General features: G+C 42.3%; 1 protein-coding gene across 1 annotated transcript in view; it reads right to left on the bottom strand.

Moving 5' to 3' along the window:
- Window positions 1–23,941, bottom strand: part of BMP7 (bone morphogenetic protein 7) — a 96,094-nt gene that overhangs the window by 21,505 nt on the left and 50,648 nt on the right. Inside the window, exon 3 of the mRNA XM_020981441.2 lies at window positions 1,985–2,133. Coding sequence (XP_020837100.1) covers window positions 1,985–2,133 — 149 coding nt within the window. The remainder of the gene's footprint in view (window positions 1–1,984; window positions 2,134–23,941) is intronic.

Below are 23,941 nucleotides of genomic sequence, written 5' to 3' on the forward strand. Positions count from 1 at the left end.
CCAGAAATGCAGCAGAAGTGAAGACACCATCCAATAGAATATGCCTCCGATGACAAGGTGGGTGGTTTTCCTTCCAGCTGGGCTGTTTGATGCTTGAATGATAATCCGTCTGTGCTTCAGATTCATCTCCCAAAAGTCAAAGACTACTGCTTATGGTTTATACTCAGAAGGACAAGCACTGGTTTTTGTTTTTTGTTGTGGGGTGGGTTTAGGGGTTTGGTTCTTTGTTGTTGCTTTTTTTGGGGAGGGAATATACCATATATTTGAGATGCTACTATTTCCTCCACACAAGGATTTTTCTTGATCATCCTCAGCTAGGAGAACTTACTCAAAATGATCTGCAGGAGAATAATCCCAGAACTTCACAGGGGCTCCCTTCTGTCCAATACATGACTGGGTCAGATGGCTTTACATTTATGGAGAACTAGGTACTTTCCAAACCCCCTTCCCCCCCCACACACACACATCCCTCCTTCAGAACTGAGACTTGATAGAGGAAAAAAAATGGAATATCCAAAATGCTATTGGCCCAATTAAACATTCAGCAACAATAAGTAGCTGCAGTTCCAAGAACCAAGCCCAACATTCCTCTCCCCCACCCCAGATAAATTACCCTCAGTTGCCCCCCAGTTTGATCCAAAAGGCCATGTTACCCTTTCATTGGGCTCCTAAATGGGAGGGGCACAGACAAGAAGAATCAGTGAACTTGAAAAGCTACTCAGAAGTAGTATCTGGCAGCAAAGTGGGCCTGCTTCCTAACCCCTCCAAGCCCTCAGTCTCTCCTATAGCCCTAGCCACCATCATCCTGGGGACCTCATTCAGGATAACCACTGCTGAGCAGCACCACAGTATCAAGCCCTGTAGCACTGCAGAACAGAAAGGGAGAAAACATACACATTCATCAGCAAGCCTGGGAACCATCCCAGCTTAATTAGAAATACATTTTCTTGGGAGGAGTGACTGATGCAACCAACCCCACCTACATCCTACTCACAACTGGTTTGCCTCATCAGCTCAAGGCGAAGTGTTTACAGGGATTCTACCAGAAGGCCTTCTCACTCTACTTTTTTCCAAAGGAAGTAGAGACAACATTGATTCCTTAAGACTAAGTGCCAGTACTCTTATTTGGGGGGAGGGAGGAGAAGGGGTTGGGAGAGAGGAGATGAATACTGCAGAAAGCTGTTCACTCTGTCAGATTTGTGGTGGGGCTGGGGGCAAACAGTCAATAAATCCTTGTGAGTGAGATTTTAGATTGCTTTGGTCAGTATTAGTATTTTGGCAAGTACTTGGCCATTTTTTGTCCCTTTAAAAACCGGGGGCTTTAAATAAATAAATAAATAAATAAAGATCAGGGGTTTTAAACCTATTTTGTGCCATGGTCCCCTCTGGCCTTCTAATGAAGCCTATGGACCCCTTCTCAGAATAATGTTTTTAAATGCATAGAACAAAATCTGTTGTATTACAAAGGAAACCAATTATGTTGAAATATGGTTATAAAAAACATTTTTTAAAGAAGTTTATAGACCCTAGGTTAAGAACCCCTGCAAATGGAATGCCTTTAGCTAAGACTGCCACGTTAGGAGAAAGAGGTGGATAGAAAGGCATGCACCTTTCTAGATGTTCTTCAGGAGCTTTCTCCTGGTCCACTCTTCTCCATCCTCTGCTTCCCTAACTCATCCCTCATCTCAAGTTAAAAAATCAAGGGTCAAAAGCAAGGCTCTTCTTGCATAAACCAGTGATTATTTAAATCTCTATTCTTTTATTTAATCTAGAAAAAAGAGGGGGAAATTGCTTTCTATTCCTACTCAAAATGCTGCAGCTGTTTGGGGGGAAAAAATCTTGCCTCTTAATGAAACTCAAGCATAAAGCATTCAAAATATCCCACTTAAGTAGATGATTATTGGCTGTGCTAAAACTAGTCTGGGCTAGAGCTCTTCGACGCACACTCGGGTTCTCACTGCTGACAACAGGCCTTGGTACTCACCATCTAGACTCTCCACTGACAGCTGCAGGCCGAGGTTGTGCTGTGGGTTCACCACCCAGTGATTACTCGTGGCTGTAATGTCAAATACCAGCCAACCCTCCTCCGTAGCCCAGAGAGTTCGACTGTCAAGCAGAAACAAATCGGAATCCCTAAAAGAAAAAGAACACAGGGCTATGAGTCACCTGGGGGAGAGGTCATTAAGGAACAGTTTGATCACTGAGCAAAAAATGTACAACCATGCCATAGAAAGGAGCTATAAGGGAGTGTAGAAGAAAACAGGGAAAGAAAATTCTCCAAAACAAGACACGTAAGAGAGTCAGTAACTGGCACTTTAATGAAAGTTTCAGGGGCCTTTTTTCTTCACCATAAGGAGAGAAGAGGAGGCGTTGAAAGGAACGGAATATGCATATATTAAGTACCTACTACTTGCCAGGCACTGTGATAAACTTAGTTTTACAAATATTATCTCATCTGATAATGAAAGGGAAAGGAAATAGATGCAGAAACAGGCACCCAAGAAAATACTTTGTAAAAAATACCCCTTGGTATTATTATGTTCACTGAATAAAGGCCATGCAACAATTAACTGCATATTGTGTGCAATAATAAAAATAACAGCTCGAATTTATACAGGCCTTTCTGAAGCTCCTTCTCACAAACTACTGAGGTTATATATTGGAAGCATTACCATTTCCATTATGCAGAAGGAACTAGGAATCAGAGCAGCAAAGGGATCACACAGTAAAGGGTCACACAGCCTAGGAAGTATCAGAGCTGGGGTTGGAGCCAGTCTTGTGACTCCAAATCCAGTGATCCCTTCACCATGCCGAGCTGCCTGTGAAGACATTCTGATAGGCATTGTAGACACAAAAATGAAACGTGACAAGTCCACTAATAATATAAGGGCTGGGAGTCCAGGTACCAAGCTCTCCTCTCATTGCTCTGACTGTTCTTCTAATGTTATTTCATCTCTTCTAGCTTCACTTTACCTACAGTAAAAATGAGTATATATATATATATGTATGTGTGTGTGTGTGTGTGTGTGTGTGTGTGTGTGTATAAACACCACAATTTCTTTGTCAGCTAAGTCTACTGTGGAAAAAAACATCTTAAAGTGCTTTGAGATCCACACATAGTCAATATTAATATACAGGGTACAAAGAAATGTCTGAGTGAAATTTCTACCAGTCATATTGCCAAAGCTGATTCCCATCAGGGACTCTTCCTTATGTTTGCTGCTGCTGTCAGTGTTCACCAAACACTCAAGATATTTTTAATTTCTCCCCCTTATTCTCTCAGGAAAAAACTCCTTTTAATTCAACGAGTCTTTCAGGATGAAAAAGCTTTATTCTGGAATTAAGGGGAAAGGTAAAACAAAACTAAATGATGTCCAGAAGCATAAGGATACAAAGACCTAAAAACCTTTCGTGTGCCCTTTCTGTGGCATTTGACGTTCACATCTAAAGGGTGACTCTGTGGTGTTTAATCCTTACCTTTCCCTGTACTCTCCAGCAGGTGGTTACATTCAGGGCAATTGAGTATAATAACTATCCCTCTCATGTACTTGAATATTTAAGTTTCTATGACTATGAATTTCTATCTCTGATTTTACTTAAATGACATTTTTGGGAAGGGAAGGAGTGGAATATATGAAGTCCAGAAAGTGAATGACCATCCAGCAGCTCAAATAATTAACTGTTGTAAGAAAAATTTTTACTCCCCATCTTTGACCAAATTAGCTTACCTTGGGCACAAAACTGATTATATCACTTTTGTTCTCAAGGTCTTCTACTGGCTCCCTATTACCTAAATGCCAAGCTCCTCATCCTGGCATTCAAGGATCTCTATGATCTGTTACCAGCCTAATTTTTAACCTTATTTCACACTATTTCCCCCTAATATGTACTCTGTGTTCTATATAAACTGGATTACTCCCTGTCTACTACACATCTTGTATTTTCCACCTCTGTACCTGTGTTCATGCTTTTCCTTATTCCTGGAATGTAGCCTTCTCCTTATTCTCTGTATATTGAATTCCTATCTATCCTTTAAGGCCCAACTCAGATGAAATCTCTTCCATTAAACCTTCTCTGGTCTCTCTCCCTTCACATCCCCCATAGTTCTCAGGATCAATCAGGAAACATTTATTAATTACTTACTATGAGTCAGGCACTATGCTAAGTGCTAGGAATACAAAGAAAGGTAAAAAAACAGTCCCTGTTCCAAGGAGCTCACAGTGTAATGAAAGAGACAACATGCAAATAACTATGTACAAACATGCTATATTCCAGATAAACTGGAAATAATCAATAGAAGGAAGGCACTAGAATTAGGAAGGATTAGGAAAGGTTTCTTGTGGAAGATGGGATTATAGCTGAGACTTGAAGGAAACCAGAAAATAAGAAGGTGGAAATAAAGATGGAGAATCCCAGGCTTGGTAAAAATTCCTGGAACTGGGAGTTGGAATTTCTTGTTGAAGAGCAGCAAAGAGGCCCATGAAGGGGAGAGGGGGAACAGATGGAGGTAGGGGTGGGAGGGTAGTGTAAGAAGCCTAGAAAGGTGAGGGGAGGAGGGGATGTTTGATCCTGGAGGTGATAGGGAACCACTGGAGTTTATTGAGTGAGGGTTGGGTGGGAGTAACATGGTCAGATCCTTACTTCAGGAAGATTATTGATAGTTAAGTGGAGGATGGACTGGAGTGAGGAGAGACTTCTGGCAAGGAAACCAACCAGCAGACCATTGAAATAGTACAAGAGTGAGGTAATAAGGAATTGTACCAGGGCTGTGGCAGTGTCAGAGGAGAGAAGGGGTCATATGCAAGAGAGGTTATAAAGATATATTCAATAGGCCTTGGCAACAAATTGGACATGGGGAAGAGAGGGGGTGGTGAGAGTGATGAGTTGAGGATGATGCCTAGGTTGCAAGTTTGAGGGACTGGAAGGATGGTGGTGCCCTCAACGGTAATGTGGAAGTTAGGAAGAGGGGAAAGTCTGGGGGGAAAGGGGAATAATGAGTTTAGTTTTGGACCTGTAAGTTTAAAGTATCCATGGGACATCTAATTCAGGGCAGTTGGAGATGGTATTTCCTAATCTGAAGGCTAGGAAAGAGGTTAGGGTTGGATAAGTAGATTTGAGAACCACCAGCTTAAATGTACAGAAGCTGGTGAGATCACCAAGTGAAATAGTATAGTGGGAGAGAGGGCCCAGAATATAATCCTGGAGTATACCCATAGTTAGTGGGTGTAATCTGAATGAAGATCCAGCAAAAGGAGACTGAGAAGAAGTTGTCAGACAGGTTGGGGCAGAACCAGGAAAACCTAGAGAGAAGAGAGTTATCAAGGAGAAGAGAGTGATGGAGAGGTCAAGAAGGATGAGGACTGAGAAAAGACTAGACCATTGGTAACTTTGAGAGAGAGCTGTTTTGGTTGAATGATAAAGCTAGAAGCCAGGCTACAGAGAGTTAAGAAGAGAGTGAAGGAATAGGAAATAGATGAAGCTATTGTAAGTGGCCTTTTCAAGGAGCTTGGCTACAAAAGGGAGAAGAGAGATGGGATAATAGCTAATGGGATAGATTGATTAAGTGAGGGTTTTTGAGGATAGGTGAGACATGTGCATGTCTGTGAGCAGTAAGTAGAGAAGCAGACAGTAGACATGAAGAGATTAAAGATAAGCAAGCAAGGGGGGATGATAGGTCAATCTATTGGAGATCATAGATCATAGATTTAGTGGTAAAAGGGACCTTAGAGGTCATCAAATCCACTCTCCTCATTTTACAAATGAAGAAACTGAATCCCAGAAAGGCTGAGGGACTTGTTTAGTATCACACAGTAAAAGTCTTGTGGTGGGATTTGAACTTAGGTCTTCCTGACTCCCAGTCCAGTGCTCTATCCAATAAACAATACAGCATATTGGTGATTACCTCTCTCTCCCCTGTATGCGATCAGATAGTAATGTGTATACCTGTCATATTTTCCACTAGACTAAAAGCTCCATGAGGTGAAGGCCCATGTGTTCTGAAACTTTGCCTCATTCCTCACCTTCCCCCCACCCTAGCCCCTAGTACCTTGTACAACATTCTGCACATAGTGGGCATGTAACAAGTGCTTGTCATACCAAAGTGGTAATTGAATAAAGTTCTGAAAAATATTAATGGACATGTTGTAGTTTTCTATGGGGACAGTATCTTTTGCCAGAACGCAGGAGTTACACTTGGGTGATGACTTTGCTGGAAACTTTTACAGGAAAATGGGAAAATGTGAGATCCCTGGACAAGCCCATTTGGACCATAGAACAATGACAACTTGGGGAGCAGAGCTATGTCTTTTAAACAGGGAATGCCTTGCCAAAATGGTGTTAAACATTCTTTTATTACAAACCATGAAAGTGAGGGCCAGATTTGTTGACTCATCTGTGAATCAATGAGCGTTTGGGGACTAGGGAGTTTTTTAGCTTTTTTTTTTTCTTTCAGTTTTCTCTGGCCTTCAAAGGAAGGAAAGTGTGTACAATTTTTTTTTTTTTGTAATGTGTTTGAGAGGGCCAGGGCAGTTAAAAGATTGGCAATGAGCACAGAGTTTAGGAGGGAGAGGCAAAATCTCTCATTCTGAGATTAAGCCCCCAAAAGGGTGGGAATCTTCACATTCTTGTGGTAGACATCCCCCTAACTCAATGAAAGGTTTGAGGCCTGTTGGTTACCCTCAACCTGGTTTAGTCCATCTGCAGAGATGGTTTACTGGAGGTGGCCACTGCACATGCTACAGCTTTGTGGAGTTGCAAGAGAGAATTGAGTGCCAGGTAGACACCAAAGGTGTAGGAACAGTCCTAAAAAGGGCTCAGCAAGTCCTCATACCAGAGGGCTTGTCCTCCCTGAATATGCCATATGCCCCTCTCTCCTGGCAGAATGGGTGGATGAGAACAATTTGTTCCAATTTGTTCTTAGAGCTAAGTCAGACATCAAATATGCCAAGGTCATCTACTGCATCCTGGACTACTACCAGTTGTCCTGACTTATTGCCACTGGACTTCAATGACCCTAGGAGAAAGAGTGAGGCTGACAACTTTATGCAACTCTGTCTTGCTTAAATCCAATTCATGCACAAGTCAAGACATCATTCCATGACTTCATTGGTCCTCTTTGTAAACGAGGGATGAACATTAACAAGTCCCCAACCTCTAGCATCATCAGGTAAGCAGAAAGTATCAAAGAGCTATGTGGAGAAACAAGTAAGAAGTCTACTCCACACTGCATACTACAAAACCTATTGTCCAATGATTACCATGCCAAATCCTCTTATCAACATAAACTTTGATCTCCTTCCCCTTCCTCACGATGCCCATCTCCATGATCTTTTTCTCCAGACCTCATATGTATACAGAATATCTCCAGTGCTACATCAGAAACTAACTAGGACAAGTTAATCCAGGCTTTGCCCCAGGACACTGACATAGAAAAGGGAAACTCTTCCTCCCTGAGGCAGTGTAATGTCCATCAAGTCCTTGGACTTGATGTGTCCAAGTCCTTCACTTAGTCCTGGGCCACCATGGACCTACCTTCCCTAATTTTACCCCTTTCTTTTTTTTTTCCCTCCTACTCTGTGCTACAGGGAAGCAGCCTGCCCCCACTCCTGGCACAACTATATCTGACTGGGGCAGAAAAGAGTGAGGGAATATTGGCTCTGCTATGGCAGTATAGACCAGACCCACTAGGGGAATGCTGTCATTTCTTCTTTCTTTCTTTCTTTCTTTCTTTTTTTTTAGGCAATTGGGGTTAAGTGACTTGCCTAGGGTCACACAGCTAATAAGTGTCAAGTGTTTGGTCTGAGGCCAGATTTGAACTCAGGTCCTCCTGACTTCAGGGCCGGTGCTCTATCCACCGCACAACCTAGCTGTCCCTAAATGTTGTCTTTTCTTAACACCTTGCTGAACACCTAGGGAGGACAATCCTTTGTACTACACTACCCATCTTAAATCACCCCCACCCCCAACTAAATTTGTCCCAAATACAAGAATTCCTAGTTCTGGCTTTTGCCTAATAGTAGCACTTAGCCAAGAGTCAAGAAGGCCTGAGTACAAATCATGCCTCAGATACTTACTAGCTGTGTGACTCTGGGCAAGTCACTTAACATTGTTTGTCTTAGTTTCCTCATCTGTAAAACAGGGATAGCACCTACTTCCCAAGGTCGTTGTGAGGATCAAATGAGATCATAATTGTAAATAGCTTAGCACAGTGCTATGTAAATGTTCTCTATCATCATCATCATTACTATTATTATTAACAAGCTAATTATGATGGTGTTTTAACCCCTAGACTGCAAGCATCATGTGGGCAGGGGCTTCTCTAGACTTTATATTTCCTTCAGTACCTAGAACCAGTTCTTTATACACTATAGACATTATTAAACAGTTTTATTAAAAAAACAACAAAGAAATAAATCCAAGTTTCTCAACTGCCTTTTTCCCCCATCTGCCCTATGCTCAAGTACTGAAAGATAACTGGGTTGGGTCAGAAGACCTGGATTCCAGTCCCAGGGCTGGTGCTTACTACCTGTGTGACCACGGAAATCGTTTAACCTTTCTGGCCCTTGGCTTCCTCGAATGTCCTTTCCAGCACAAGTATGGGTGTAGAAAAGGAATGGAATTGAATTTGGTGGTTCCTGCATTCAGGGGTGGGCTGGTAAATATTGTGCAACTGGCTCTCTGGAAAACAGTAACAACAACAATAAAACGTGCCCATAATACACTTACGAGTTTAATTTGCATTATTAACATTTTCTCCATCACAGTCAACAAAACAATAAATTAAGTCCTGATTTGTAGCATGTGCTCCAAATTTCCAAAGTCTCCATGCTCAAACTGAGAATTTAGCAATCAAGTTTTATCTGGCTCCAGCACATTCCTGCCTGTATTCCACAGGACTCAACTCCCTTACTATATGTAAGGTTCTATTGTAGGCACATGGAAAAGTCCTCAAGGAGCATAAGATTGTCTCCTGGGTATACGATGTATTTGAGGACACCAGACATTTCAACAAGCTAGGCAGGAACTAAGGGCCAAAATGAGAAGTAAGACGTTTAAGTGCACTAACAGTTTAGGGAATGGGAGAGATTGGAGGAGCAGGAATCTTTGGAGGTGTGATAGGGCTGAGGTGGAACTGGGCCTTCAATGTTGAACAGGATTTAGATAGGCAGAGAAGGGTGAGGAAGGGGTAGGTGGGGGTTGGGAAGGTTTCCTGGCAAGATCAGCAAGAGACAAGGTACAAAAACAGATAAGCACAGCCCATTGCAGAGTTTAAAAGGCTGGAAAGCCTTTTAAGGGAGTGTCCTTTTCTGGTGTCTTCTCTTTCACTCTTGGGAGAGCAGCAGCTAAAGGAAAAGAGGTAGATCAAAACAGTGTCCAGGACCCTAGAGAAAACTAGCCAGGCTGAAATGATACAGCTGCAGTGTGGTACAATGGAAAGGGGGCTAGATGGAAATCCGAGGACCTTGGTTTGAATTCCCAAATGGGCTATTAATTATCAGTGATATTTTGGGCAAATTAGTTAACCTCTCTGGACCTCGGTTTCTTAATCTGGAAAATGAGGGTGTTGGTAAGAATAAAATTAAGTTGACTCAATGTAACTGCGATGTTCAATCTTGCCTCTGATGAATAGATGAGAAAATATACCTCTCTCCATTCACTAGAGAAGTGGAAGGCTGGTTGCAAAGTGTCACGTACATTGTCAGAGGTGGCTGCTTAACTCTTTTTCTTTTTCTTTTCTTTTCTAACAACGTAAGAATCATTAGAGAGGTATGTGTTTGGGTGGATATATCTGGAAATGATATGTAAAAACAAAAAGCATCAATAAAATTTAAATACACGTATGCATAGATATGCATATATAGATATAAACACATATGTAAGAGTACCTTAGCTCTAAATCTATGATCCTATGATTAGAAAGCATGTATTGAGAGTAGGAGCCAATGTTGGAAAAACCATGTTCTGGAGGGCCTTGAAAGACTTGAAAGACTTATGATTTTAGTCTTAAACCACAAGGGCTTTTGAACAAGAAAATGACACAATGAAAACTGTCTATAATGTCAATGGTCACAAAATTATTTTCCATTCACCTTGTTGGGGAGGCCAGGGAGAAACAGATATAGTTAATTAAATATAGCAATCAATAATCGCTATTAAGCCCTTACTATAATTTATGCCAGGCACAAAGAATACAAAGACAGAAATGAAACTGTCTCTCCTCTTGAGAAGTTTCCATTTAATTGGGGAGACAATTTGTACGTATATACATATATTACAAAATAAACATAAGATAGATTGGAGGTGTAGGGAAACTGCACTAGCAGATAGGGGATCAAGAACGGCTGCGTGTAGAAAATGACACAAGTCGCCCTTGGAGAGAAACCAGGGATTCCAAGATGCAGAGTTAAGTACTGAGCCCGTCCTGGTATATCAGGACCATCCAGAACAAAGGCTGGAGAGAGTGTCACGTGTGGGGGACAGCAAGGAGGCCAGTTCAGCTGGATCATAAAGACAGGCTAAAGCCAATGGTACATAATAAAGCTGAAAAGGTTAAGTCTGTCTTACATGATTGTACATATACAACCTATTTAAAATTCTTAACTTTTAGGGAGAGGGGAGGAGAGGGAGAGAGAAAATTTGGAACTCAAAAATTTTTTAAATGAATGTTAAAAAATTATCTTTACATGTAATTGGAAAAAATAAAATACTATTTTTAAAAATGAAAAGGGTAAGTTTGGGCAAGGTTATAAAGGGCTTTAAAGCCAAAGAGAAGAGTTTGTAGTGATCCTAGAAAAAACAGGGAGCCACTGGAGTTTACCGAGTAGGTAAAATCACTTTAGTAACTATGTGGGAAATAGATTGCAGTGGGGAGAAACACTTGAGGGAGGGAGACCATTTAGGAGGCTATTGCAATAGCCCAAGGCAAGAAGTGATGAGGGCCTAAACATAGGGTGGTGGCCACGTGAGTTGAAAAAAGACAGATATGAGAAATGTTAGAGATGGAAGCAGCAAGATTTAGAAACTGAATGGACATGGGGGAAGGGAGAGGGAGGGGCTGAGTTCAAATCCAAGGCTGTAAATCTGAGTGACTGGAAGACGGTGGCACTCTCAACAGAAATAAGGAAGTTAGGAAGAGGGATAGAGTTGAGGGAGGAAATATTGAGTTCTATTTTGGGACATTCTGAGTTTGAGATGTTTATGAGACATCCAGATGAAAATGTTCAATAGGCAGTTGGTGATACAAATATGGAGTTTGGAAGACAGTGGAGGCCTGGATACATGGATCTGGGAATCAAAGGAATAAAGAAGATAAATGAATCTGCAGGAGCTGACGAGATCACCAAAAAGTAGTAAAGAGAGAGAAAAGAAGACCCAGAACTGAGCCTTGGGGGCCACCCACAGTTAAAGGGCAGGACGTGAATGATAAACCAAAAATGACTCTTCAAAGGAAAGAGCAGACTACGAGAGCAGAACCAAGGAAGCAGTGTTACAAAAATCCAGGCAGGATAGAGCTGGACATCCGTGTCAATTGCTACAAAGGAGTCAAGAAAGATGTGGATTGAGAAAAGACCATTAAATAGTTAAGACATCATTGGTAACTTTGAAGAAAGCATTTTCAGCTGAGTAATATGATTGGAAGCCAGATTGTAGAACGCTGAGAAGTGAGAAGAAAGGAAATGGAGCCAAAGAGCTTAGACAGCTTTTTTTTCTAGGAGCTGGGCCACAAAAAAGGAAGAGATAAAGACAATAGCTTGAAGATGTTGGGGTCAAGTGAAGGGTTTTTGCTTGATGGTCTGTTTATTGTTGTTAAACCAAATTTCCCATGGTCACCTGGAAAAGGTCCCCATTATTCCTGCTGAGGTCTGAGCAATAAGGGATCCTCCCAAATACTCTGCAGTCAAAGAGGCAAGGAGCTCCTGAGAACCCAAATTACAAAACATTCCACTGCCAGGAACCTGCTGTTTCCCAAGGGCCAAACTTCCCAAGAAACTACCTCTGATGACTCTCAAGTGACCCCTACCTGTCCTTCACTGGGGGACATTCCAACACTACCTTACTTAGCATCAAGACCCACTCTTTGAGGCCCTGGACTACTTAAGGCTATGACAATCAACCAACAAGCATTTATTAAAAACCTAATAGGTAATAGGAACCATAATAGGCATCAAGGGTCCAACAAGAAAAGTAAGACAGTCCTGCCCTCCAGGAACTGAGGCAACACTTAGAGAAGTACTTTCAAAATATTGAGGAAAAAGCACAAGCAGATGGTAAAAGGCAAACAACAGAATTAAGAAAGGCCTCCTGTAGAAAGCAGGACAGGAACTGAGCCTAGAAGGAAGCTAGAGAACCTAGGAGGTAGAGGGGAGGAAGGAATACATTTCACATACGGGAGATAGCCAGTGAGATAGCCCAGAGATGGGAGATAGTGTCGTGTTTAGGAGACATTTTGTCATTGTATGCTTGAAGGGAAGCAAAGTGTAGGATCAGAAATTTAGAGCTGAAGGTTACTATCCAACTCCTTCAGTTTATAGCTAAGGAAACTGAGTCTCAGAGAGGAAAAGGGACTTGCCTTGTGGTCACACAACTATAAAGTAGCAGAGCTGAGATTAGAACCTAGGTCTCCTGGTCCAGGGCTCTTTGTACTCAGACTAAAATGCCTCTCATCCACAACATGCAAGGAAAGCTACATCCAGGATCATGGACCACAGGAGCACTGATTTAGAGATGTTAGGGACTTCAGAAGTCCTCTAGTCCAACTTTTGATACCACCCACTAGAAAGCCGAGACCATGAGAGATTTAGTTAGTTAGTAGCCCAAGGTCACACAGTAAGTGATAGAAATGAGATTAGAACTGGGACCTCTAGTTCCAAATCCAGTGTCCTTTCCATGGGTAGTGTCTTGGCTTAGTACACTCATAGATCCAAGAAGGTTGATCCCTATAGCTATATAGCTATAGTTAGTTGTTCATATAATCAGAAGGGTAGAAATCCATGGATGTCACCATCCCCAACTACAGAACACCACGTTAGTGCATTGCATGTATGTATGTGATCAGGGGACAATGTCAGAAGCATGGCAATGCCATGCGATCGAGGCACTATAGTGCTGCTGATGACAACTTTGATCTTGAGGCCAGAGCTCGCGTCCCTAAGTCCAGGTCACCAGGCAATGGGATGTGCTTGAGGGCCAGTAAGGTCCCCAGAGACTCTGGGATTCTAAATGGAGGCTCAACAGCATACTATTCAATTGCTAAAATTAAAAAAAAAAAAGCCTGGGATTACTAGTTTTCCCCCTTCTGAACCAAGGCAAAGTCTCCAGGTTCTAGCAGAGAGACTACAGCAGCCTCTTTCTCTCACCTTATCCCTGATGTCTCTACCCCAGAGCCACTTTCCCCTTCTATGACATTTTGCTTCTTGGTGGGCTGGCTGCAGATGGAAAATAAACATTTTTAAAGTTCTACATGTTGCTGCAGTAGCATTGCTTTCAATTCCCTAAGCTAACATGATGCAATCTGGGGAACTCAACCAGACAACACGACACATGGTTGCTGGGGCTGAGTCAGTCTGGGAAACTGGAATCCATTGGACAGCCTGTAGTTACAGCAAACTTGCAAACAATAGGCCTGGAGGGGAAACCCGCAGTGAAAGATCAAAGACTAGTTCAGAAGGTGTTCATTGTCCCACCCACACAGACTAAGATACTTATTCAGATCCACTGTCAGCTCCAGTCAGCTTTTCAATAAGGTAGACTGATGGTAGGAAAGCCAAGTCACCCCCACCCCTTTTCCACCTCCCCCTTAGTCCAGCTCAGAATCTGAGAATGTCAGGTCTAGGCAGGACCTTTGATTTCTAATCCTAGGCCCTGCTACTACTACCTGCATTGCATGGCCTTGGACAATTCACTTAATTTCTTTGGGCCTCATTCTCATCTGCGAAATGATGTCGTTAGACTAGATGGTCTCTAAGGCCCTTTCAAGTGCTAAAATCTATGATCCTTTTACAAGAACTGAACCTAACCTTCTTATTTGCCATGTGGGAAAACTGAAGCCCAAAGAGGGAAGAGTGATTTGAAGTCCTGCTGGCTGTGTTAGCAGCAACAGCCTGGGCTAGAACTTGGGCCACCTGACTCCTAGCTCATTGCTTTTTCCATGTCTCCTCCACGCCACCACCGGACAAGCTAAATGAATGGTTTTGCTGGATCTAGGTTTCCCCGGAGATTTCAGGGAATGCCCTACTCTACCTCCCCTTTTCTCCTCCCCCACCCTCTCACACTCACCAGGATACCAAAATAGTGCCCACCTTCCTGGAGACATAAGGAAAAAGAGAGTCATGCAGGTCTGAGGCTTTTAAAGCATATCCCCTTTAAAGCAGCAAGAAGCCAGGAAAACTAAAATTAAGTCATTTAGAGGAAGGTGGAAAAGCCAGCATGAACGGCAATGTTCCATCCACAAAATAGCCAGGGTTCCTTCCTTCCTCCCCCAGTCCAGATGCTCTTCAGGTGTTTTCCTACACAACGACCCCCTCCTCGAAGCTAACGGACAAATTAGCTGCAGGAGGGCCTTCCTTACGACAGCTGTTACAAAGCTAGAAGAGACCTTCCACACCATCATGTACCCTCTCATTTTACAAATGAGAACATCGAGGCCTGGAGAGGTTAAATGATTTGCCTAGAATCATATGAATAGGATGTGGGATTCATCTTCATGCCCTCTGACTCCTACAGGTCAAAAAGAACCCTCTATAGATGTGAGATGATTTCATTTTGTTCAGTATGTATTCCTTCATTAAATTATCAGGTGCCTTCTTTAAATCTGCATTTTCATAGCTCAGCCCATTTTTAATTCTGAAGATCTTTACTGGTCAGCTTAAATCTGTATTTTCATAGCTCAGCCCATTTTTAATTCTGAAGACCTTTACTGGTCAGCTTAGCACTATCTACATAGGCAATGAATAACTAAATGATATCTGTTGACCCCAGTAACACAATTACATAGGCACACCAGTATCTTAAGCATACCCATAAACCTGGTCCTCAACTGAATTTTGATTTAGCCCAAGTTTCTTAGGTATCTGGAAAATTAAAATACTTTTAAAGATTTCCAATTAGTAAATAATCTATTTAAGTAGCAAGACAACTCCAAAGAAACAGAGATGTCTAGATCACTGTTAACTAAGACATATACACACCTAACCATGTGAACTAGCCCTGATTCCTATGATCCCGCTCTGGCAAGCAATACTTAACAGCTAAAATTATGACCTAACATGCCAGTATTATTCCTGAAGCCTAAGAGAACACAGGAACTGGAAAAACACGGTAAGAGGGGGGAGGGTACAAACAAAATGGTCTATTCTACCCCAAAGAGGCATTCAGGAGCATGAAGAAGGTCCTAGTATCCTTTTCATCAGAGAACTAGGAACGTATCAAGATATTTTGCATGGAAGCAGATGTGCCCATCCTTCCTAAAGTCTCATATAGTAACCTATAGCCTAGTCAGGGGTGGGGGAACCTGTGTCCTTGAGGCCACATGTGGCCCTCTAGGTCCTCAAGCGTGACCCTTTGACTGAATCTAAACTTCACGGAACAAATCCTCATTTAATAAAAGGATTTGTTCTGTAAAATTTGGACTCAGTCAAAAGGCTGCATGTGGCCTCAAGGACACAGGTTCCCCACCCCTGGTAAGCTGACCAAAACAAGGGAGTTAAGAAAAAAGAATAGAGGGAAAAGCACCTACGTAGGCCTTTTAAAAAAGCATGCATTTGACTGCAACAACTGAGACAAATAAAAGGGAGGAAAGGGGATGGAATCCATCAATATTCACGACTTGATTGGTATAAGGGGTAGGTAAAGTGAAAGGAAGTCAGAGTGTTCCCAAAGGTACCTGAAGGCTATCTACACTGGAAATCTGAGGCGACCTTCAGCTGGATTCTGGTGGAGGGAGAGATTGACAGGCGTGGTCCTGGCTCCAGCCTGTGGGGTGAAGAGGTGGAAGAGCCAGAGCCAGAGTCATGGGGAAAGCCCCATTTGCTGCCCATGCCAGTGGGGCCTTCACAAGGCACTCATGTGTACTAACATGCTAAGCTGGTAAACTCTGCCCTAAACCACACACAGAAAACATCTCCTGGAATCCTTGGCAGCTCTTCCTCAGAATGTGTCATACAGTCCCATCCTACAATCATGCAGCAGACTGCCATGGGAGTTAGTAACGGCCAAGTAAGTTGGAGCTATCCCTGAAGTGTCCAAGAATTTCCCCGTTTTTTAGCTCTCCTCAGCCTCTCCATTTTCTTTCTTTTCTCTTCTCTTCCTTTCAATAGAGGCAAGATGCTGGCCAACACATGTGGCCACAAAGAGAAAGGTTGGAGAAGTCAGGGGAAAACAGGAGGAGTGGGAGCTGAGCAGGCAGCAGGAACAGGCAGCTGGAGAAAAGACAGCAGACTTGAATATGGTTTTTGAATCTGACCTCTTTGCCTGATTTAAGATTCCAGAATTCAGGCCATACAATTTCTGTAAAACCAGAGTCCCTTCCTACTCTACTCAATCTAAGCCTCAGTCCATACAAGAAATCTGATAACCAGAGGTGAGCCAAGCTGCTGATTTCTGTACTCTGGGACATATTTGTGGTGAAATTTAAAGATCTGCTGCGGGATTCCCCCCCCAAAAAAAAAAAACACTTGGCCCTGCGGGTGGAACCAGGAAGCCTCTGAAATGCCACAGAAGAAAATTACTAGCTGATCAGCTGTCCACTTTGGGCATTTGCAGAGGTGGGTGGATAGGGAAATGTGGACTTCGAGACTGTTTCCTCCTCACATTTTTTGTTCCCTCATCGCCCCCTTTCCTCTAGTGACTCCAGTTCTTGACCAAAATAGAAGTGAAGTAAGTTTAGAATCTTTCAAATGTGCTCTAAGGGAATAAACACAATGAGATAGATGCACAGACAATTTTAAGCATCATTTTCTGACTTTTTTTTTAATGCCACACCAAATTTAAGAATTATATAACTTGAAGGAAATGAGTGCAAGTCAAGTGAGATCCTCAGATGCAAACACACAAATGGACAAGGTGGGAGGGGGGAGGATTAATTCCAAATTGTTACAACAATAACAGAAGCCAGAGAATGGGACTCTTAGATAAGGAAGGGATGGAATACAACATAATGCTACACACATACTGATACTAATAAATGTTTGAACTGAGAATGGGAGAGGCCAACAAGGTCTGAAATTAGTTGAGGAAAGGGGGAGGGGAGGGAAGGAATAACTATTTATATAGAACCGATTATATGCTAAGCACTTCACAAATATTATCTCATTTGATCTTCACAATAACTAACCCTGGGAGGTAGGTTCTGGTGCAGAAAGAGGAAGAGCAGAGAATGGATTTTGGCCATTTATTTGTGGGATAGGAAGTGGGATGGGGTCTGGCAGAAGAGCAAAAGGTAAAAGAACGAGGAAGAAATAAAGGATATTCCTACCCATCGATGACCATTCATTCATCTATCATTCATTTATTCAGTACCTGTGACCTGGCAGCCACCGAGCTTCCATTAGGCAGTCTAGGAAGACTAATACTGAAATGAGTTGGCAGGTGAGAATGCCAGCTAGTTTACTCCTAAGGTGTGGGAGATACAAAAAGAAAGTTCAGGATAGAGTCAGTGAAAACACCATGGAATTTTATTGGAACAGTAGCGTCCACAGAAAGGTTTAAGGTGTGTTTTGGTTTGGTTTTTTTTGAAAATTCAATTTTATTTTCAGCTCTAAATTCTCTTCCTCTCACCTCTGCTCCCCATCCCCACTTCCTCCACTCCTACTAAGAAAGCAAGAAAACTAAACCTGTTACAGACAGGTATGGTCAACGAAAACAAATTCCTGAATTGGCCATGTCCAAGAAAAAGAAAGTCTCAATCAGCACTCTGAGTCCATCACCTTTCTTTCTGAACATGGGAGATGGGTAACATGTTTCATCATGAGTCTTCTGGAATTGTGGTTGGTCATTTCTAACACCTGTTTTACAAGCTGTTAGGGGTAAAGGGGGAAGGAATAAGCATTTATTAAGTGCCTACTATCTGCCAGGCACTATGCTAAGAGCTTTACAAACATTACCTTATTTAATCCTCACAACAACCCTGAGAAGTAAGTGTTATTATTAGACCCATTTTACAGTTGAGGAAACTGATACAGGCAGAAGTCAAGTGACTGGCCCAGAGTCACATAGCTAGTAAGTGTCTAAGGCTGAATTTGAACTCAAGTCTTCCTGACTCCAAGCCTAGCACTCTATACACTGCATACCACCTAGAGGCCTCAGTCTGTTAACAGATGAAGGGGTTCTTAGCATGGAGTCCACAGACCCTTAAATGAGTCCATGGATAGATTAAAGGAGGTCCACGAACTTGGATGAGGAAAAAAATTACATCTTTATTTTCACTAACCCTGTATTTCCTTTACAACCCTATGTATTTTATTACATGTATTTGAAAACATTAAGAAGGGGGTCTGTCGGCTTCACCAGACTGCAAAGGGGTCCGTGACACAAACAAAAGTTAAGAATCCCTCGACTAGATGAAGTTACGTCCACAGGGACATAACTTGGCCCAGGGTATTTCTGAAATCATGTACCAAGCTGTGCTACAGCTAGATTCCAACCACATTAACGTTCTAAAGAAATTCTTTTTTTTGCCACCTGTTCTTTTTTTACATGATTTAATAAATTGAGAATTTTGTAGTTGGAAGGGACTATTTTTCCACCCCCTTATTTTAACCTGAATCCCAGAGAAGTGAAGTAATCTGCCCAAAGTCAAACAGCTAATTAGTAGGAAAGTCATGACTAGAACATATGTCTCTTGTTTCCCAGTCTATTTCTTTCTCCCATTATACCAGGACACCTCCCATTACTATTTGAGAGTTCCCCACTTCTTCCTCCACCCTCACACAACATCCAGGTCACAATCAGTGCTACAGACATTCTAAGAGGTACTACTGGAGGTGGGGGTGATCAGGGAAGTTGGGGTCAGGCCACGGACAGCCTCATCTGACTCTAAACTCTAATCCTATGGGCAATGGGGAGCCATTGAAGGCTTTTGAGGAAAGGAGTGACATGACCAAAGCAATATTTAAAAGCAATTAATCTGGCAGTACAGAGAAGGGAGTGACTAGAGGTGGGGGAAACCAGCGAGGAGACTATTGTAATAGTCCAGGCATGAGGTAATAAGGGCCTGGACTAGGGTGTTGACTGAGGGAATGGAAAGGGACTTTTTTTTTTAAGGTCCTTTGCCCCTCATCAAGCTCAAGAACCCTATTCCTGACCTTAATTTGAAATATCAGCACAATTTTGCTAAGTGAGTCAAACACAAACACTCTTGGTCAGTCTAGATTTAGTGATAATCTTTATTGATAGCCCTTGCACATGTTGGTATATGTAAGATCTGCACAGTGCTCTGCTACAGATGACTGCTTATGAGGAAACTGAAAAATATTAATTCTCTTTGCCTCCTGCCAAAAAGTTGAACCAATTACAGGGCTCTGATATGAAATGCAGATGTTAATGCATTTGGAAAAATAGCCTTCTATAGACAACTTGAATTCTAAGTTCGAAATGCTTTCAGAATTAAATTCTGGATCAAGATGGATAGACCACAAGCCTTTAACATAAAAGTAAATTCTACCAAGATTTGTTATAAAATAAATAAAGGGGACATTCTGATTGCAGATATCAAATAAATACAGGATAATTCTCCCCCAGCGTGCATGAGAGCCCAGTCTGCTATTGTGTGTCCTGTTGGCACTCAAACAGCAAATATAATTATAACAATCAGAGGAAAACCTCCATGGAATTGAAAAGTATTATAATTATGGGTAATTTTCACTTTTTGGAAATTGGGCTCAGTTAGACATCGAATAAAGCTTTTTAAAACTAGTCTCCAGTTTCAGTTCTGAAAGAACCAGCTACATATTAGAAGACCTGCTGTACCAGACAGCTGAAAGCCCTAAGGGCTATGCCACCATCAATGAATGACACAGGAGATAGGATAAGGCCCTCAGACTTGAACAATTTTTCTTCCTGAATGAGACATCGGAAAATAAAATACCAGGCAAGAGTCAGGGGACCTTAAGTTCATGGATCCACCCCTGCCTCTGGTCCTAATTTACAGCTGTGTGACACAAGATAAGAACACCTCAGTTTCCTCATCTGAAAAACTGAGCACCTGAGCTGCCCTCCCTTACTCACCTCACCTACCTCATAGGTCTGCAGTTCTCACCCTCATGCTCTATGTGACCTTGGGCAAGTCACTCCCCGACCTGTTTCCTCCTATTTAAAATGAATAAGTTGGACTAGAATCTTTAGAAGGTCTTCCAGATTGGATATTTTGAAATTCTGTGATCAAATAAGAGAATCTGATATGAATAGACTTAGGTAAGGAAATGGTAAATGTGGTATATATTGCAAAGATTTCCCTAGATCCAAATGTCATATTCCTGACTGATATTTCCAGAGATTAACATCTCTGTTTTCTCACAATACAAGTGGTTCGATGCTAAATAAAGGACATTTCTGAGGCTTGAGTTCTTGGAGAGACTTTAAGGCTTCCATTTTCTTCTTTTTCGGCAAGAAACTCTTCAAATCAGCTACCTTACACAGATACAAATAAATTCCTGGGAAGAAAGGCACACCAAGACAGGGATATCTCTGCAAAACCACTCTGAAAACAAATCCTAAATGAGAAACAAAAGGGTGGCACTATCATCAGAATTCACAGCCTAAGTAGATTTAGAGCCAAAAGGGACCTAGAGGTCATCTAGTCCAAACCCCCTCATTTTACAGAGGGGTCTGAGATCCAGAGGGACACAGATCCCTCTATCTACATGGCATCATCAAGACCAAGTTTCAAAGAATATTATGGAAGAGAGCTTAGCAATCATTTTACAGATGAGGAAGCTGAGGCTGGGGGGGAGAGGGGGAAGTGTAAGAAAAGGGGTTTTCCCCATCTCCTCTACATGGACACATATACCTCTCCAGCATGCCTATCCCTCAGGGCCCAGCTAGATGGAGCAGAATGGGTCTGCTGAATTACAGAACAAGTGCCTCTCCACTCCACTCCCTAGTGCCAGTGATGAGCAAAGTTTCTCAAGTGACATAAAGATGCTTTCAGTTCAGCTTGAGTTCTAATGAGGCACTCCACAGGTTGTTCTTCCCCACCCACCCCCCACCCCCTAAGAAGAGGAGTTACTGAAGCTTGGAGCCTTCAAGGAAAGTAAGTAAGCCTGCCCTTTTGATGGGGTCCTCTTGAGCGTTCCAAATGTCACACTAGCTCCTCTGTGATAGCTGGCTGGTTACTCTGAAATGTGTTCTCTTCTTGGTCTTTTAAAATGTCCTAATGCTAATGGGAGGGGTAGGGAAAGTCTAAGAGTAGAACTGAAAACTAGAAGCCCTAGGGGAGAAGGCAAATAGGATGGAGGTCAAAGGTTGGTAAATTGATTCCCACACACCCACGAGGAAAGCTGAGGCACTGGAAGAATAGAATGTCAGAGCTGGAAAGGACACTACAAGAGTTCATCTAATTGAACAGCCACCTTCATTTTACAGAAGAGGCCATCAAGGCCCAGAAAAGGGAAGTTGCTTTCATGCAGCCGGTGAGTATCGGAACCAAAGCTAGATCCAACAAGTCCGGAATTCTAGACTAGACCAGGCTTTTTGTGGGAGTTAGATGGGATCTCTGAACCATCATTCTCACAGATACCCTCTGGAAGTCAAAGCCAATGGGGAATAATTGGGGCAAAGGAGACAGATACACCCTTCAGTAAATAGAAGAAATTTCTCTTCCCTTTACAATTTCTTTTTTCTTTTTTTTTTTCAAATCTTTGTATCCCCAACACAGCAGTTCCTTGTTCAGAGTAGGCACTTGAAGTGAATTAACTGAAATTTTCTTTTCCATTAGCAGATATGAAAAATGCCTAAAATACCACCTCCAGGTGGACTAAGCCAATTTGAATCCACAGGAAATGTCCCAATTCATTTGGATCCATATTATTTCTTGGCCTCAGTGCATTCTACATGGAAGGATAAAAGTCCTCAAAGGGTTCTTTTTCACATTTGCCACCACATGTGTGTTCTGTACTCATTCTCCCCACCTTCTCTTAGCCTCCTCCCAGTCCCCTGGGTGCCATTGTACTAAGGGAAGAGACAGCACCATACAAACATAAGGAGTGATCTCACCCAGACAGCTCAGCTTTTCTCCCCTCACTACATTTACCCCAAAATGGGGTCAGGAGGTACTTACTGATGGGGCAGCAAAACCAGCTCAAAATAAATCACTTGGGGCAGTCAGCCTATTCACCCTCACCAACACACCATGCCCCTTCCTGTCTCTGACAATTCACTAGAACTACCTCAGCCCTCCTCCCACCTGTTCAAAGCCTTGAGTCATTCATTCTTCAAGGCTCAGCTCAGTGCCTACCTTCCCTGTGAGGTCTTCCTTGACCCTTTTAGCTGAAAATCGCCTTCCCTTCCACTGAACTCACAGAGGCTTTGCCCTAAGACTGACTCATTTAGCACCTGTGAGCCTCACAATGTAAGTTCTTTTCCTAGAGGCAATGCGGTAGCAAGGAAAGAGTGCTGCATTTAGGGATCAGGAAGAGACAAGTTCAAATTCTGGCTCTGACACTTTCTAGCTGAGTGTCCTTGGGGGGTAGGGGAGGGGTGGCTTTCTCTTGTCTTTTACTTTCTTCATCTATACTTTTCTTTTTTTCTTTACTTTCTTCATCTATAAAATTAGAGGAATAATACTCACATTACCTTCCTTTTAGGTCTTAACTGTGAGAAAAGCACATTGTAAACTTTAAAATTGTATAGAAACGTGAGTTGTCCTGTAAGTTTCAGCTCTCCCACTAAATTCCTAAAGGCCAGGGCTGCATTTTATTTCATTGTTATCACCTGCCTCCACTGGTCTGATTGCCTCACACACAGCAAGTACTCACTAAGTTATTATTGAAAAGTCTGAGATTCACTTCCCCCACCTCAAAAAAAAAAAAAAAAGATAACGGAACATGTACCAGAAAGCCTAGGGTTGGGAGGACCTGCACTGTTTCCTCTTGTATAAAATGAGGTGGTTGGCTGAGATAATCTCTAAAGTCCCTTCCAACTCTAAAGTTCTACAAGTCTATATTTGTACTTTTCCAGGCTGGGGAGGGAGGAACAGCATTGGCCTGGCTTCCCGGAGAATTCCTGGTCTATTGATCAACAAGCATTTGTTAAGAGTTTCCTATGAGCCAGGCATTCTGCTAGGTTTTAGTGATACAAAGAAAAAGGCAAAAACACTCCCCCCACCTGTCCCCAAGGAGCTTATGTTCTAATAAGGAGACAAAATGTACATATATAGGTAGAAACAAATAAAAACAAAATAAATACAGGGTAACCTTCAAAGGGCAGGCCCTAGAAGCTAGGAAGATGGGAAAGGTCACCTGTAGAAGTGGCATGTAACCTGGGGCTTGAAGGAAGCCAGGAGGTTTGGGAAGAGAAGGTGAAGAAGGAGGCATTTCAACCACAGGGGACAGAATGTACAAAAAAAAAAAACCCACATGGGAAATAGAGCACCCTATGTGTGGAATAGCAAGGAGACCAGTATGGCTGGACCATATAGTGTATGTAGGGAAACAATGTCTTAGAATATAAGAAAGATAAAAAAGGGGCCGGACTGTGAAGAGCTTTAAATGCCAAAGTACTTTATATTTAATTCTAGGGGCCATAAGAAAGCCATGAGAATTTATTTAGTAGGAAGGTGAAACAGTGAGACTAGTGCTTCAGGAAAATCATTTTGGAGGTTGTGTGGAGGATGGATCAGACCAACGAGAAAACCATTTGGATAGTCTAAGAGAAAGGTGATGATGTCCTGAATTAGGGTGGTGGCTCTAGAAGTAGAAAGAAGAGAACGTACACAAGAAATATTTGGAAA

This window comes from Phascolarctos cinereus, unplaced genomic scaffold (genome assembly GCF_003287225.1).
Source record: "Phascolarctos cinereus isolate Bilbo 61053 unplaced genomic scaffold, phaCin_HiC Scaffold_2;HRSCAF=192, whole genome shotgun sequence".
NCBI classification, from domain to species: Eukaryota; Metazoa; Chordata; class Mammalia; order Diprotodontia; family Phascolarctidae; genus Phascolarctos; species Phascolarctos cinereus.